At 44.6% G+C, this 14,980-nt stretch overlaps 1 protein-coding gene across 1 annotated transcript; it reads left to right on the top strand.

Annotated features, from left to right (window-relative positions):
- Positions 1-8,474: 8,474 nt before the first annotated feature.
- On the top strand, positions 8,475-14,636 carry LOC310860270 (uncharacterized protein). Its single transcript, XM_083767089.1, has 4 exons — positions 8,475-8,693; positions 10,716-10,889; positions 11,114-11,299; positions 12,055-14,636. The coding sequence occupies exons 1-4, from the start codon at positions 8,513-8,515 to the stop codon at positions 13,269-13,271; spliced, it is 1,758 nt and encodes a 585-aa protein (XP_083623215.1). The 5' UTR covers positions 8,475-8,512; the 3' UTR covers positions 13,272-14,636.
- The last annotated feature ends 344 nt before the right edge of the window (positions 14,637-14,980 follow it).

The raw sequence follows: 14,980 nt of genomic DNA, 5'->3' as shown, positions 1-14,980 counted from the left end.
TCACGGACCGCATACTGGTCAAGGTCATTTATACTGGTGAAGATCATTTACTAGTCTTCTAAAGGTCATTTATACTGGTGAAGATCATTTACTAGTCTTCTAAAGGTCATTTATACTGGTCACGGTCAATTACTAGTCTCATGAAGGTAATTTATACTGGTCACAGTCATATACTGGTCACGGTCATTTCTACTGGTGAAGGTCATTTATACTGGTCAAGGTCATTTGTACTTGTCAAGGTCATTTATACTGGTCAAGGTCATTTACTAGTCTTATTGAAGGTAATTTATACTGCTCAAGGTCATTGATATTGGTCAAGGTCATTAAGTGGCACGCTATAGTGCGCGATTCTTCATCATTGTTGAGGATTTGAAAAAAGGTTAAATTGCAGAAAAGCGAAAGGCTAAAGTCCATGGTCACGGAGGGCATACTATAGTATGTTGTTTTTCTTTTTTTTGGTGGTGTGTGGGCTCCATCCAATAACTACACCAGTTGTGATGCAATAGAGTTTGCTGTGACCGTTGTGAATTATGGGTGGTGTGGTCTTTGCCAAGACGGTGGATTGTGGCCCATGCCTTCCTGCTGTTATTTGTCATGTTGGTGTTCTCTATATCTTTTCGTCCTGGGCATGACGTTAAACTGTTCCGTTCGAGAGGACCGCCAAGGCCCTGGCTTGTGGGGATGCTGAACACATGCACAGCACAGAAAACCACCCCTTCTGTCTGGAAAAAGGCCAAAGTGGTTGCAATCCCTAAACCTGGCAAAGACCCATTATCCCCGAAGAGCTACCGACCCATTTCCCTCCTCTGCATCACGTCTTTCTTATACCTGTGGTGTGCGGGCTCCATCCAATACCTACACTAGTTGTGATGCAACAGAATTTGCTGTGACCGTTGTGAATTATGGGTGGTGTGGTCTTTGCCAAGACGGTGGATTGTGGCCCATGCCTTCCTGCTGTTATTTGTCATTTGTCATTATGGTGTTCTCTATATCTTTTCGTCCTGGGCATGACGTTAAACTGTTCCGTTTGAGAGGACCGGCGACCCTCGAATGTAAACAGCCACGAAAGGAAACTGTGTGTGTGAGGTGTTCTCTATCATTTCATTCCAGACTTCACTGTCTATCTCCTGTGTTTTCCATTCATCTTGAGCGTTACACAGTCGTCTGATGTGCGGGGGGAGGTGCCGGCTAGCGCATAAAGGCACGGACGGGACAGGTGTTTTCTTGACCCATCCCGTGATGATGCGACAGGTGTCATTTAGGGCTGTGTCGACCAATTTGGTGTGACGTGATCGGCTCCAGCTTGAGCAGGAATACTCTGCTGTAGAGAAAGACAGGGCCATGGCAGTTGCACGGATTGTTTGTGGGTCTGCGCCCCACTTGGGAGTTCACTAGTTTTCACAGGATGTTATTGTGGGTGTTGACCGTGGCTTTTGTGTTCTCCAGGTGTTTTTTTGAAGAAGAGTGTCCTGTCCAGTGTAACTCCAAGATACATGGGGTGGGTATGGTTGGAGAGTTTGTGACCATCCCAAGTGACGCTCAGTTCTTTTCTTGCGTCTCGGTTCCTCAGGTGGAAGCTGCATAGTTGGGTTTGTGTGTCTTTCTTTTTCTGTCTTTCTTTCTTAGGACGGAGATCAAGGTAGACGCCATAGGAAGGCTCAACACTAGCCGATGCCCCTAGAGATCCATCCCAAAGCTTCCCTCAGGGAGCACAGCAAGCCAGCTAGCCAGCAAGCCTGCCCAGTCAGCCAACGCAGCCAGTCAGCTCCGCCAGTCAGCCAGTGTAGAAAGTCAGGCTGCCAAGCCAGAGCATATCAGCCCTTGCAGTCAGCCATTGCAGCCATACCAGCCTTGCTCAGTCAGCTCAGCCAGGCCTCTCTTGAGGCCTGGCTCTCTGTCTGCCTGGACCGGTCTGCCCTGCCCTGCCTTGCAGCAACAGAACCAGCCTTTCTGGAAAGCCAGCCAGCTCAGAATGCGAGCTGAGCAAGCCAGTGCAGCAGCAAGCCCAGACTAGGTTACCGCAGCCTTACTGTGCAGCCACAGCCACTCAGTCTAGACCAGCAGGAGCTGGCCAGGCTCCAACCCTTGCAGCGCAGCCTTAGGCCGGACAGTCCCCCTGCCTGCACTTTGTTGCCTTCCTGGCCTGTCTGCCTGCCTAGGCGCCTCGGTCTTCCTGTCTGTCTGCCTTGGCCTGCCAGTCTGAAACTGGTTTAGACTAACTGCGTGCTTGCCAGCTGCGCTGGCTTGCTGAGCTCGTATTCTGAGCTGGCTGGCTTGCCAGCAAGGCTGGTTCTGTTGCTGCAAGGCAGGGCGGGGCAGACCGGGCCAGGCAGACAGAGAGCCAGGCCTCGAGAGAGGCCTGGCTGAGCTGACTGAGCAAGGCTGGTATGGCTACAATGGTTGACTGCAAGGGCTGATGTGCGCTGGCTTGGCAGCCTGACTTTCTACACTGGCTGACTGGCGGAGCTGGCTGGCTGCGTTGGCTGACTGGGCGGGCTTGCTGGCTAGCTGGCTTGCTGGACTCCCTGAGGGAAGCTTTGGGATGGATCTCTAGGGGCATCGGCTTGTGTTGAGCCTTCCAACGGCGTCTACCTTGATCTTCGTCCTAAGAAAGAAAGACAGAAAAAGAAACACACACACAAACTCAACTATGCAGCTTCCACATGAGGAAGGCAGGCACAAGCTGCCTGCGTGCTTGCTTCGCCCTCCAGTTGCTGCTCCAGTTATTTGTTTTCCCTCAAACCCATCCTCAATGTGTTGGGTGAGGTTGAGCTCTGTCCAGCACAGGACGGGACGGAAACCAGCTTGGTCTTTAGTCAGCTTGGTGTCTATGAGTGGTATGAGGTGTTGGAGTAGCAGCCTCTCTTGTAGGTGATGCAGAGGAGGGAAATGGGTCGGTAGCTCTTTGAGGATGATGGGTCTTTGCCAGGTTTGGGGATTGCAACCACTTTGGCTTTTCTCCAGACAGAAGGGATGGTTTTCTGTGCCATGCATGTGTTCAGCATCCCCACGAGCCAGGTCTTTGCGTTAGGTTCCAGGTGCTGTATAATTTCTGCCAGTATGTCATCAATCCCTGCTGCTTTTCCGGGTTTCAACTTTCCCATTGCAGTTTTGAGTTCTTCTAGGTCGAAGGGTTTGGTTTGAGGGCTGGCTGATTGTGGTTGGTCTGATACCACTGTGCGATGGTATTCTCCTGTGGGTCGTGGCGGTGTTGGTTACGACTGTTGGCCACCAGTTGTGATGCAACAGAGTTCGCTGTGACCGTTGTGAATTATGGGTGGCTCCCTGAGGTCCTTGATCGCCATTGGGTCCAACAGTGGTCATTGAAGCGTGCACACACATGCACACATGCACCTACACACACAGGGGCACATGCGTATGCACACCTGGACCTTTAAATGAACAACAACACAAAAACTAAGGCACTGGTGTCGGACTTCTGGTTTACCGGAACGGGGTTCAACTCCCTGCAGTGCCCTGCTCAATGTGTTGTATTTCATTCATTGGTCCATGGTCTCAGGTCATTGAGCGGCGCGCTATAGTGTGCGATTCTTCATCATTGTTGAGGATTTTTTAAAGGTGAAAATCAAGGAAAAGCAAAAGGCTATAGTCCATGGTCACGGACCGCATACTGGTCAAGGTCATTTATACTGGTGAAGATCATTTACTAGTCTTCTAAAGGTCATTTATACTGGTGAAGATCATTTACTAGTCTTCTAAAGGTCATTTATACTGGTCAAGGTCATTTACTAGTCTCATGAAGGTAATTTATACTGGTCAGTCATATACTGGTCACGGTCATTTATACTGGTCAAGGTCATTTGTACTTGTCAAGGTCATTTATACTGGTCAAGGTCATTTACTAGTCTTATTGAAGGTCATTTATACTGCTCAAGGTTATTGATCAATATCAATGACCTTGATGACCCCAAGGTCATTAAGTGGCATGCTATAGTGCGCGATTCTTCATCATTGTTCACGATTTGAAAAAAGGTTAAATCGCGGAAAAGCGAAAGGCTATAGTCCATAGTCTCGGAGGGCATACAAAAATGTGTGGTGCTATACAGGCCGTTCTGGAAAATTTGGGACAGAGGTTCATCGTTGGCATCCAGGGAGTGTGTGTGCAAAATTTGGCATCGACCGGGTTAATGGTGCTGGAGATTAGCTGTTAACAAACTGACGGACACACACACACACACACACTCACTCAGAGTGCAAAACATACTCTATCCCCATGGCTTTGGCCTGGTGCCATACCGTTATTAATTATTGCCTACAATGTCAATTGTGAAATTACTTTACCGTTGCAATGCAAAATTTACATTTCAACGAATGGACCTCGTAAAACAAAACAAAAACCAAGGCACTGGTTGTGGTACTTCTGGTTTACCGGAATGGGGTTCAACTCCCTGCAGTGCTCTGCTCAATTTGTTGTATTTACATGGTTCATTTTTATTTTCTGCTCATTGTGTTGCCTTTTCATAGATGATAACCCCCAGGTTCTTTAATGTGTTTGCACTCCCTACAGTTAGGTTACCAAGTCTATTTATTTATTATTTCTGTTCACTAGAACTAGAACCAATTACCAAAGTAGGCTTTCTAATGACACAACTCGCCTTTGTTTTTATGTGTAGCAAAAACGTTCTTTTTATTTACGCCAAAGAGTAGAGGCTGGTCTGCATTCATGCGAGCGGGGAAGTTTAGAGTAACATAGCTCTAAATGAAACGCATTAGAGCTATGGACCAGAGCTAGTAGTCATAGCACTTCATGGTATATGCATAGTTTATATAGTTTCATTATAGATATATTAAACAGAGAGGACTGGAGTCAATTGGGTTATATTATGTTTAACACTAATTTGAAGCTGTCAAAATCTGACAGACTTCTGGCGGCCATGGCCACGCCCACCTTTTGGTAACGCCCACTTTCGGCCAAGCCCACAAAAAGGACCCCCCATGTCATTTGCCAGGCAGGCTCCACTCTCAGACAGATATTTGGCTCCGTCTTATGAGCTAATTTAGAACTTCCTGTCTGAGAGCTAGCTAATTTAAGACATCCGGTTGCCTTCAGAATAAAATAAGGTTATTTAATTCGTTAATTAAATAATTGTCAATGCCCCAAGGCACAGCACTTTTTTGAGCGTTGACCTCAGTAGAAGGTCTGCTGCCGTGAATTTTACACCTCTCCCACTTAGCGGAGAGTGGGGTGTGGTACAGGACATCTCCCCGAATGCGTGGGTATACTGCATCTACAAGTAGTACAAGATAAATTGAAACCATTGACACCTACTTCGATGGTTCAGTTGTCATCTATGCCGGGGAATTTAGCAGCTCTCATTCAAGCGTTTTTTCAAAATCCAGGTCACACATTTGATTGCAAAACAATCTGTGGTGTCACTCAACAACTAGTGAATAGCATCTTACTTGGCCTTAGGAATGCACAATGACCCATTAGATTTTATACACAAACTAGTAGTTTGGTTGAGGATGTGTGGTGTCCACACAGTTGTTCAAGCAAAACATACAGACATCTGTACATTCTGTGCCTGGACAGTTGAAAGCAATTAACAGAACAATAACGGAGGACAATTTGGAAGAAGATGATGATGATGTGGTTTTATGCAATGAAAGTCTAAATGACAATATGTGTGAAGCTATACCATTACCAATTCTAACATTTCTACAACAGACATCTGCTATCAAAAAATGTCACACACGGCTTGAAGAAGCAGCAGCGCAGGACTCAACATTTAGACGGAAACTTGAGAAATTCAATCTAGCCAACACATCAGTGTCATTAGTGTCTCAGAAATGTTCTAGGACAGAAGTATGCACCATATTAAATAGATTTGTAGAATACACACTTCGGTCTCCTTTCCTTGGAGATGACCTGCTTTGCCTGAAAAGTCTTAGTCTGTATAGTTGTACTCAATGTGGTGACAAGGCCTTACCATCTACAAAGAACATGTCACAATTCATAGTGCAGCCACTTGACGTGTCACAAAAAGGCATCTTAGACACTATTGCACAAATATTACCTGCTCAATCTGAACAATGTGAAACATGTCAGCAGGAAAAGAGCTTATCAACATATGAAGTAATTAACAGCCCACAGACCTTACTTCTCCTGTTAAGAGCTGGCACAAAAATTCCAAAAACGTTCAATTTATCCTGTCTGTACCACCAAAATGAGTATGCTTTGACCAGTATGTGTGTATTTTTCGACAGGCCACCATATGCGTCATTGTACATCCTTAAAGATCATAAATGGCATATCTGGACAAATGAATCGAATGACACAGCAGGCTATACCTTTGAGCTGATGCAAAGAACATCCGCTCGACAGCACACAAAGACAGTAGTCACAGGTAGTTTCTATGTCGTGTCATACGAGAAAATAAACAGTCGAGAAATAATCAAGTTTCGTCAGGACAAACAAATGCATAAATGCACAGACAGATGCAATCAACGCACACAAGTGACACCCATTCCAAAGCTAGAGGTAACTCCTTGACCTGACTTAGCTTGCGTAGAGAAAGTGATTTCATGTCAATGCCCCAAGGCACAGCACTTTTTTGAGCGTTGACCCCAGTAGAAGGTCTGCTGCTGTGAATTTTACACCTCTCTCGCTTAGCGGAGAGTGGGGTGTGGTAGAGGACATCTCCCCGAACACGTGGGTATGTCCAGATAGTTGCCTCGCGGAGGCCTCTTTGTCCAGTGTCCATTCTGGGTCCGGAAACGGTACTTTTTGTCAGCATTGACCCCAGTAGAAGGTCTGCTGCTGTGAATTTTACACCTCTCCCGCTTAGCGGAGAGTGTGGTGTGGTAGAGGACATCTCCCCGAACGCGTGGGTATGTCCAGATAGTTGCCTCGCGGAGGCCTCTTTGTCCAGTGTCCATTCTGGGTCCGGAAACGGTACTTTTTTCAGCGTTGACCACAGTAGAAGGTCTGCTGCTGTGAATTTTACACCTCTCCCGCTTAGCGGAGAGTGGGGTGTGGTACAGGACATCTCCCCGAACGCGTGGGTATGTCCAGATAGTTGCCTCGCGGAGCCGTCTTTTGTCCAGTGTCCATTCTGGGTCCGGAAACGGTACTTTTTGTCAGCCTTGACCCCAGTAGAAGGTCTGCTGCTGTGAATTTTACACCTCTCCCGCTTAGCGGAGAGTGTGGTGTGGTAGAGGACATCTCCCCGAACGTGTGGGTATGTCCAGATAGTTGCCTCGCGGAGGCCTCTTTGTCCAGTGTCCATTCTGGGTCCGGAAACGGTACTTTTTGTCAGCATTGACCCCAGTAGAAGGTCTGCTGCTGTGAATTTTACACCTCTCCCGCTTAGCGGAGAGTGGGGTGTGGTACAGGACATCTCCCCGAACGCGTGGGTATGTCCAGATAGTTGCCTCGCGGAGCCGTCTTTTGTCCAGTGTCCATTCTGGGTCCGGAAACGGTACTTTTTGTCAGCCTTGACCCCAGTAGAAGGTCTGCTGCTGTGAATTTTACACCTCTCCCGCTTAGCGGAGAGTGTGGTGTGGTAGAGGACATCTCCCCGAACGTGTGGGTATGTCCAGATAGTTGCCTCGCGGAGGCCTCTTTGTCCAGTGTCCATTCTGGGTCCGGAAACGGTACTTTTTGTCAGCATTGACCCCAGTAGAAGGTCTGCTGCTGTGAATTTTACACCTCTCCCGCTTAGCGGAGAGTGTGGTGTGGTAGAGGACATCTCCCCGAACGTGTGGGTATGTCCAGATAGTTGCCTCGCGGAGGCCTCTTTGTCCAGTGTCCATTCTGGGTCCGGAAACGGTACTTTTTTCAGCGTTGACCACAGTAGAAGGTCTGCTGCTGTGAATTTTACACCTCTCCCGCTTAGCGGAGAGTGGGGTGTGGTACAGGACATCTCCCCGAACGCGTGGGTATGTCCAGATAGTTGCCTCGCGGAGCCGTCTTTTGTCCAGTGTCCATTCTGGGTCCGGAAACGGTACTTTTTGTCAGCCTTGACCCCAGTAGAAGGTCTGCTACTGTGAATTTTACACCTCTCCCGCTTAGCGGAGAGTGGGGTGTGGTATAGGACATCTCCCCGAACGCGTGGGTATGTCCAGATAGTTGCCTTGCGGAGCCGTCTTTTGTCCAGTGTCCACTTTATAAAGTCCATGCACTCCAGTGAATAGCATTTATCCATTTAGATAACTTTATTATTATTATTATAAGGATTTAATTACTTATTCTTACACAGAAACATAATGTGTGTCTTATAGCATCATATAGCATCATTTAAATGCTTAATTTGTAGTTTTAATGTGCAAATTAAACTTTTTTTCAATACTCTAGAGGGTACTCTTATTTTGAAGAGATCGTCCACCGGAAGTCTTAAATTAGCTCACTAGATTAGCTCACTAGACGCTGCCTTGTTTGGCTCTAAAGATGGCTATGCTAACAGACACACCGATCGAGCTAATGTCAGTCTGTCAAGCACTGAAAGCACCTGTTCCCATCGTTTTAATATTTAAATGAATTCTGCAAATCATGGCTTTACTACAAACACTGAGGTCCTTCGTCAACGAGCGGCTCAGTGCAGCCGCTCAAGAGATCTTTGTGGTGGTTGAAAGAATCGTAACAGAATATGAGGACCAGGCTTTCAGCTCCAAACAACAGATTGAGCAGCAACAGAGAATCCTGGATGTGGTTTTAAAACCACACAGAACAGGTTGGTAGACTCCTTGCCAAGTGACAAGTCACTATATTGTCTGTAGCTTAAAAAATCAAACTTAAATTTTATGGACCCCCATTCATTATCGAGTTGTAAATCAGGGAAATCCTTTTGGAGACCCCTCTCACTGAGAGGGGTCTCCAAAAGGACCCTGATTGATTGATTGAAAGAATTTGCAGAATTACAGTACATTTCAAGCACAAACTCAATACAAAGACTGTTAACTGTGAGTGGACGACCCAATTAAGCATTACACTTGTTTACAAGAGGGTCCACCGACTCCACCATGCATGTTCATTTCATCAAAAATGGATTCCCTGATTTCCCTGAGAGGCAGAGTTTACGGTCCTGCTAGCCCCTTTCGGAACTCTCGGTTTCGGTTACCTTTTCAGAATTTTGGCAAAATACAGAAAAGGCGATACCGCCGTCCACAAGTAAATGCAGAAAAGGGTCCCGAAAGTGTCTTAACAGTCCGGGGGCTGCCCCGTGGAAGTCATATCAGTGGTAGGTTAGGTTTCCAACCTTTTTCATTTCAAGGTCCATTATTGTTTATTCAGCATTTGAGCCACGAACCATTTGATGAGATTTACCCTCGATTTAGTCCTAAAACTAAATATTTGTATATTGTTGGATTATATTTTGTCCACAATTCCAATGCTGCATTGATGTTGGAGAGATAACAGGCAAACGTAAAGCAAATCAAAATAACAATTATTCTATATTCTGTAGAGGAGCGAAATTCGAGCCGAATCTGGGTTGAACGTGGTTTGTGGAACCCGTTACCCCATGGTGTTGTGATTGTAGACTTCGTTGACATTAAGGAAGTATTTTGACAGGTACATGGGTATCTTTTTCGCTCCTATGCCACCAAAATGTGGAACGCCCTACCAACAGTCATCAAGACATGCAATTCCCTTGACTCCTTCAAAACCGCTCTCAAAGGGCACCTACGGACAGCTGCAATTCAAAACTGACCCCTGTAAAATCTATTATTTATTACATTGGTATCACAGGAAAGACTTGCCTCCAGGATGGAACCTAGGTAGGTAATTTTGTCTTTTCGTGTGATAACATTGTCAAATTTGTCACCCACTTTAACTGAGAAGCCGTCAGCTTTGCTGAGATTGCTATTTGATCCAAAGAGAATGGATTACGTTTTTCCCAGGTGTAATGATAGTTTGTTGTCAGTGAGCCATGTGCAGATTCTACCGAATTCAGAGCTGAGGGCCTTTTCTACTTTTTCAACACTGCAATTTGTGATGTCCCTGTCCGAGACCAGCAGGGCCGAGTCATCCGCGAACAGGAACAAGCTGATTTCATGTCGTTTACATGTATTAGGAACGCGACGCGTATGTATATCCGAGCATAGACATGTTAACACCCCACCTGCCTCTGATTATAGGATACTCCGTGGTGGGAAATAATACAAGTACAAGAGAATGGCAGCTTGGCACGCACGACAGTACAGCTGTAACTTTTAGTTTTGTAGAAGACGCAATCTAATATTGTTTATGCCGTTTGCTTTGATTGAATGATTTATTGAACATACGGTGTATGATTTCATTTGGGTGTGTTCTAAAGTGTTAGTGTTGATTATCGTGTATTAATCTAATTATAGTAAACTAATACTATTATACTAAAAAAGATCAAGGGAAAAGAGACCTTTTTACAGTACAATAATGTTTCAAGTTTACACATGTTATGTATGTAAATAAACGGCATAAAGAATATTAGTTTTCTTACTGTCGCGCGTGCCAAGCTGTCATTCTCTTGTATTATATTATATCGTACTCGAATTATTTATTTATTTCCCACCAAGAAGTAACCTCGCAGCAGACTATCCAGCATATAGTCTTTCAAACGACATGACGTGGACAATATGAAGACAATTCAATTAGAGTGTTTTCTGTGTGCGTGCATGCGTGTTTTGTACCTGTATTTGTGAGGACCAAGTGTCCCCACAAGGATAGTAGTGTTTTCTCTTTGCTAACGTTTGCTGCATCTTCTCTCCCTCTATAGAGCGTTCCCCTGGCCAGCAGGAGAGGAACCCCAGTGATCTGGTCCAGGAGGAACCAGAGTGTCCACAGATTAAGGAAGAGCAGGATGACCTTCTTCAAATGCCAAAGGAAGCAGATGATGATGATGACGACTCACCGTTGATATTAGTAGACAGGAACAGTCTTTCTCTCTCAGGTACGAAAGAAACAAACTTCTTTATTACTAATCAAAACATGGTTAATGTTTTGGTCTGTTGAACATTCATCTGGGGGGAATATAATGTCCTCCACACATCAATAGTGAGTTCACTGCGTCCTTTTGTATTTATATGTGTCCGAGATGCAGGGCACGCAACATCACTGAGGTTTTCTTATCCATTCAAAAAGGACCATTTATTTGCTCCTCTTCCCTCCTTCTAGACCTCCTACTCCTTCCTGTGTGTGAAGAGGATTCCCCTGAACAGCAGGAGAGGAGTCCCAGTCTGGTCCAGGACAAACCAGAGATCAAAGAGGAACAGGAGGAACTACTTCAAAGACCAGAGGAGGCTGATGGGTCAACTTCGACATCACTTGATGGAAACGCGAGGGGCAACAAGACTCTTTCAGGTGAACAAACAAAATCAATGACTTTGTCTGTCGACCAGCAGACATTAGTTGAAGCAGACATCGTCAACAACTCAGTTTCAATGATAATGATGTAATCCTGTCTAAGGTTGGGGTCCTTAAGGATTTCTTTTTTTTGCTACTTTTGCTGAACGTTCCCCCAAAATAGGGATGCTGGGTTTGAAGTGGTTAAAATATCAGATCATCATTTCTCAGACTTTAAATACAAAAATAAGATTCTATAGGAAATACATGCACATGACCATCGTACAGGCACAACACATCACATCACACACACACACACACACACACACACACACACACACACACACACACACACACACACACACACACACACACAGGAATGCCAGTTAACTGTTTCTTAGATAGTTCAGAGATACTCTTCAAGATAACAATCAATTTAAAGTTGTTTGAGCTGTAAGAATATTCTTTTCTAGGTGTGTAGGTTAGTTTTAGAATCACATTCTATTAAGCAGGAAGAATATCTTCACATGCAAGACTGGAGCATCTGTGTTTTTGCTTGTACAGTATGCCTGATGGGTTTCATTTTTCGAGTGTACTAGGATCTAAAACATTGTGTGTCGTGCCCAAAAGAGAGTAGGGAGAATTGTATTTACTGCCTATGGAATTTCATGTATGTGGAAGGGCAGGAAGCTCCCAAAACATAGTTTTAAAATGTTTTTAATATTAAAATTTGATGAAAGATATTGTTTTCTCTCATTTGATATTTTGCCTAGAGTTCCTGCACCTCCCTATTGGTAAAGAGGAGGCTTCCCCTGAGCAGCAGGAGAGGAGCCCCAGCCTGGCCCAGGAGGAACCGGAGCCTCCGCAGATCAAAGAAGAACACGAGGTGGCTGATTGGTCCATGTTGACATTACTGTCAGTGAAAAGTGAAGACGAGATCGACAACAGAGACACGGAGCCTGTAGCCAGCACCTCCACCGGTCCCATGAAGGACAAGGTACATGTCGATGCAGAGGACCGTGGAGTGTCGCAACCCACAAGTCATGTCCGCCTCCTCTCCTCACACTGTCGTGAATCTGACACTGAGGACAGCGACGACTGGGAGGAGACCAGGGAAGCTTTGAACATACTGAAATCTTACAAGACAGAAAATGATGAAGGACAATCGTTGTGTTTGAGCAACATCAAGCTGTCCCAGGAGCTGATATTATCAAAACAAACTCCATCCATGGCAAGTCAAACTGGGGAGAAAAAATTTGTTTGTACAGTTTGCGGTAAAAGCTTTAATCTAAAGGGCAATTTGAACGTACATATGAGGACTCATACAGGGGAAAAACCATATAGTTGTACTATTTGTGGTAAAGATTTTGGTCAAATGTATAATCTAAAGATCCACACAAGGACTCATACAGGGGAAAAACCTTATAGTTGTTCATTTTGTAACAAAGGCTTCGTTTGTATGAGTGATGTGAAAAAACACATGAGGAGTCATACTGGGGAAAAACCCTTTAGTTGTGCTTTCTGTAGCAAACCTTTTGCTTATGTTAACGATCTGAAAGCCCATACAAGGACTCATACAGGAGAAAAACCTCACAGGTGTACAGTTTGTGGCAAAGGTTTTGTTCAAATGAGTACTATGAGAAATCATTTGAGGACTCATACAGGTGAAAAACCCTTTAGTTGTACAATTTGTGAAAAACCCTTTAACAACCGAGGTAATCTGTATACGCACATGAGGACTCATTCAGGGATAAAACCCTTTAGTTGTTCAGTCTGTAACAAAGGCTTTTCAAAAAAGAGTGATATGAAAAAACACATGAGGACCCATACAGGGGAAAAACCATGTATTTGTACAGTTTGTGGGAAAGGCATTAATCAAATGAGTGATCTGAGGAAACACATGAGGATTCATACAGGGGAGAAAGACCATTCCGCCCCACACAGTTACTGTTATGTGAGCCAAGCAGAAGCAAGTGGTTTGCCAAAATAATCAGAGCTCCAAAATCTCTTCTAAATCTCTCCAACAAGGCAACAAAACATTCAACAAACTAAATTGACTACAGGCAAAGGATCAGGGTGCATGTGTTTGACTGTAATAACAGTCCTACAGTCATGAGTCCGACACCCTACCCAAAACCCAACCCTAACCTTATAGGAAGCCACAGCTTTGTTTTAACCTGCCACGCATGTCAGAAGCCACAGGTGAGTTTTAACCCGCACTAGCACAGGTTAGTTGTAACCGGCAGCACATGTCGGAAGCGACAGTGTTGTTGAACTAATGCCTGCCGGACTGTTAATATGTCTAACAAATGTATGCACCCCAAAGGAACATCTCAGAGGGAGAAACCACATCTCTAGTAATTGACTGTGTTAACATTATCAGAAAGGAGGGTTTGTGTACCGCAAGGTGAGTAGTAACTACTAATAGTAGTAGTAGACAGTAAACCAGACAGTGGCCTTGTGGTTAGAGTGTCCGCCCTGAAACTGGGAGGTCGGGGTTCGATCCCCGTCCGGGTCATACCAAAGACTGTAAAAATGGGACCCAATGCCTCCCTGCTTGGCACTCAGCATCAAAGGGTTGGATTGGGGGGTCAAATCAACGAATCAAGCGCGGCACAGCTGTAGCTCACCGCTCCAAGAGATGGGTCAAATGCGGAGAACAAATTTCACTGCGGTAACGTGTGACAAATCGTACGACTTTGACTTTGTAGTTAATAAATGGACAAGTCATGAATAAACTAACTAGCTGTGCATTGCGTCAGGATGCTGGTGTTTGTTTTGTGATCCTTTTAACAGCAACAGGCTTCAGATTGCGTTGTTAGTAATTGCAGCTGTTGACCACAGCAAGATAAGACGTTCCTGTCCTTGGAATGGGAATGACCTTTTGTTTGATTTTAAATTATTGTCAGTAAATGACACTCATTTTAAATGTTGTTTATTCTTTAAATGAGAGAAACTTATTTCCATGACTATCACTAATGCAATGTATATAAATACACTTGTTTGTCTTTGAATACTGGTTCAGTAAATGTGTCATGTTTGTAGAACAACTATTTAGCCCTTTTAAATGTCCCTGCACTTACTTGCACATTGCTAAAGAGGGTGCTGTTTTGCCAATAGGTACCCAGATTGGCACATGGCAAATGTTGGCTTAGGCCTTCGGGAAAGGAACTGGTCTGGGTAGCTGGAAGCCTGGAATTGCTTTTGCAGGTTTTGATTCTGTCCAACTTGGCACAATGCATCCCTGGGTTGTCCGTGAGTCAGCGACACACGGAAAGTTCGAAAAAATGATAGTTAATAATACCATGGTTGATGGAAACTATAGGGATGTACCGATGTATTGGCCACACATACTTATCGGCCGATATTTGCCATTATCGGTATTGGCAAATAAAACTGACAGTAGCCGATATTTATCTGTTGTTGATAAGCATACATTTTGCTACTGTATGTTGGTTTGTTGGTTATCTACAGCCCACCAAGCTGTAGATTCTGAAAATGTATTTCTTGTATTGGAGATGTATTTCTTTCCCCAGCACAAAAGGGAGAAATAAAAACAACAAAAACTAAATAATTTACCTATCGGTGCATCACTAATAGAAACGGTTATTGCTACGCTGGGATTGGACAATCACTGTTACTATAAGAAATGCAATTTTCGAAAAAACTAAAATCAGTAACTTTCTTCATGTTTCCATT

The sequence above is a fragment of the Protomyctophum parallelum genome (genome assembly GCF_964188405.1).
Source record: "Protomyctophum parallelum genome assembly, chromosome: 6".
Classification (NCBI taxonomy): Eukaryota; Metazoa; Chordata; class Actinopteri; order Myctophiformes; family Myctophidae; genus Protomyctophum; species Protomyctophum parallelum.
Note: the sequence above shows the minus strand (reverse complement) of the source record. Positions and strands in the feature narration are given on the sequence as shown.

What these genes read in the sequence shown, in the direction of transcription:
- LOC310860270 (XM_083767089.1), top strand. Translation starts at nt 8,513, where the DNA reads ATGGCTTTACTACAAACACTGAGGTCCTTCGTCAACGAGCGGCTCAGT. An exon ending in TTTAAAACCACACAGAACAG is followed by an intron (nt 8,694 to 10,715) that starts GTTGGTAGACTC and finishes CTCCCTCTATAG; the next exon opens with AGCGTTCCCCTGGCCAGCAG. An exon ending in GGGCAACAAGACTCTTTCAG is followed by an intron (nt 11,300 to 12,054) that starts GTGAACAAACAA and finishes TATTTTGCCTAG; the next exon opens with AGTTCCTGCACCTCCCTATT.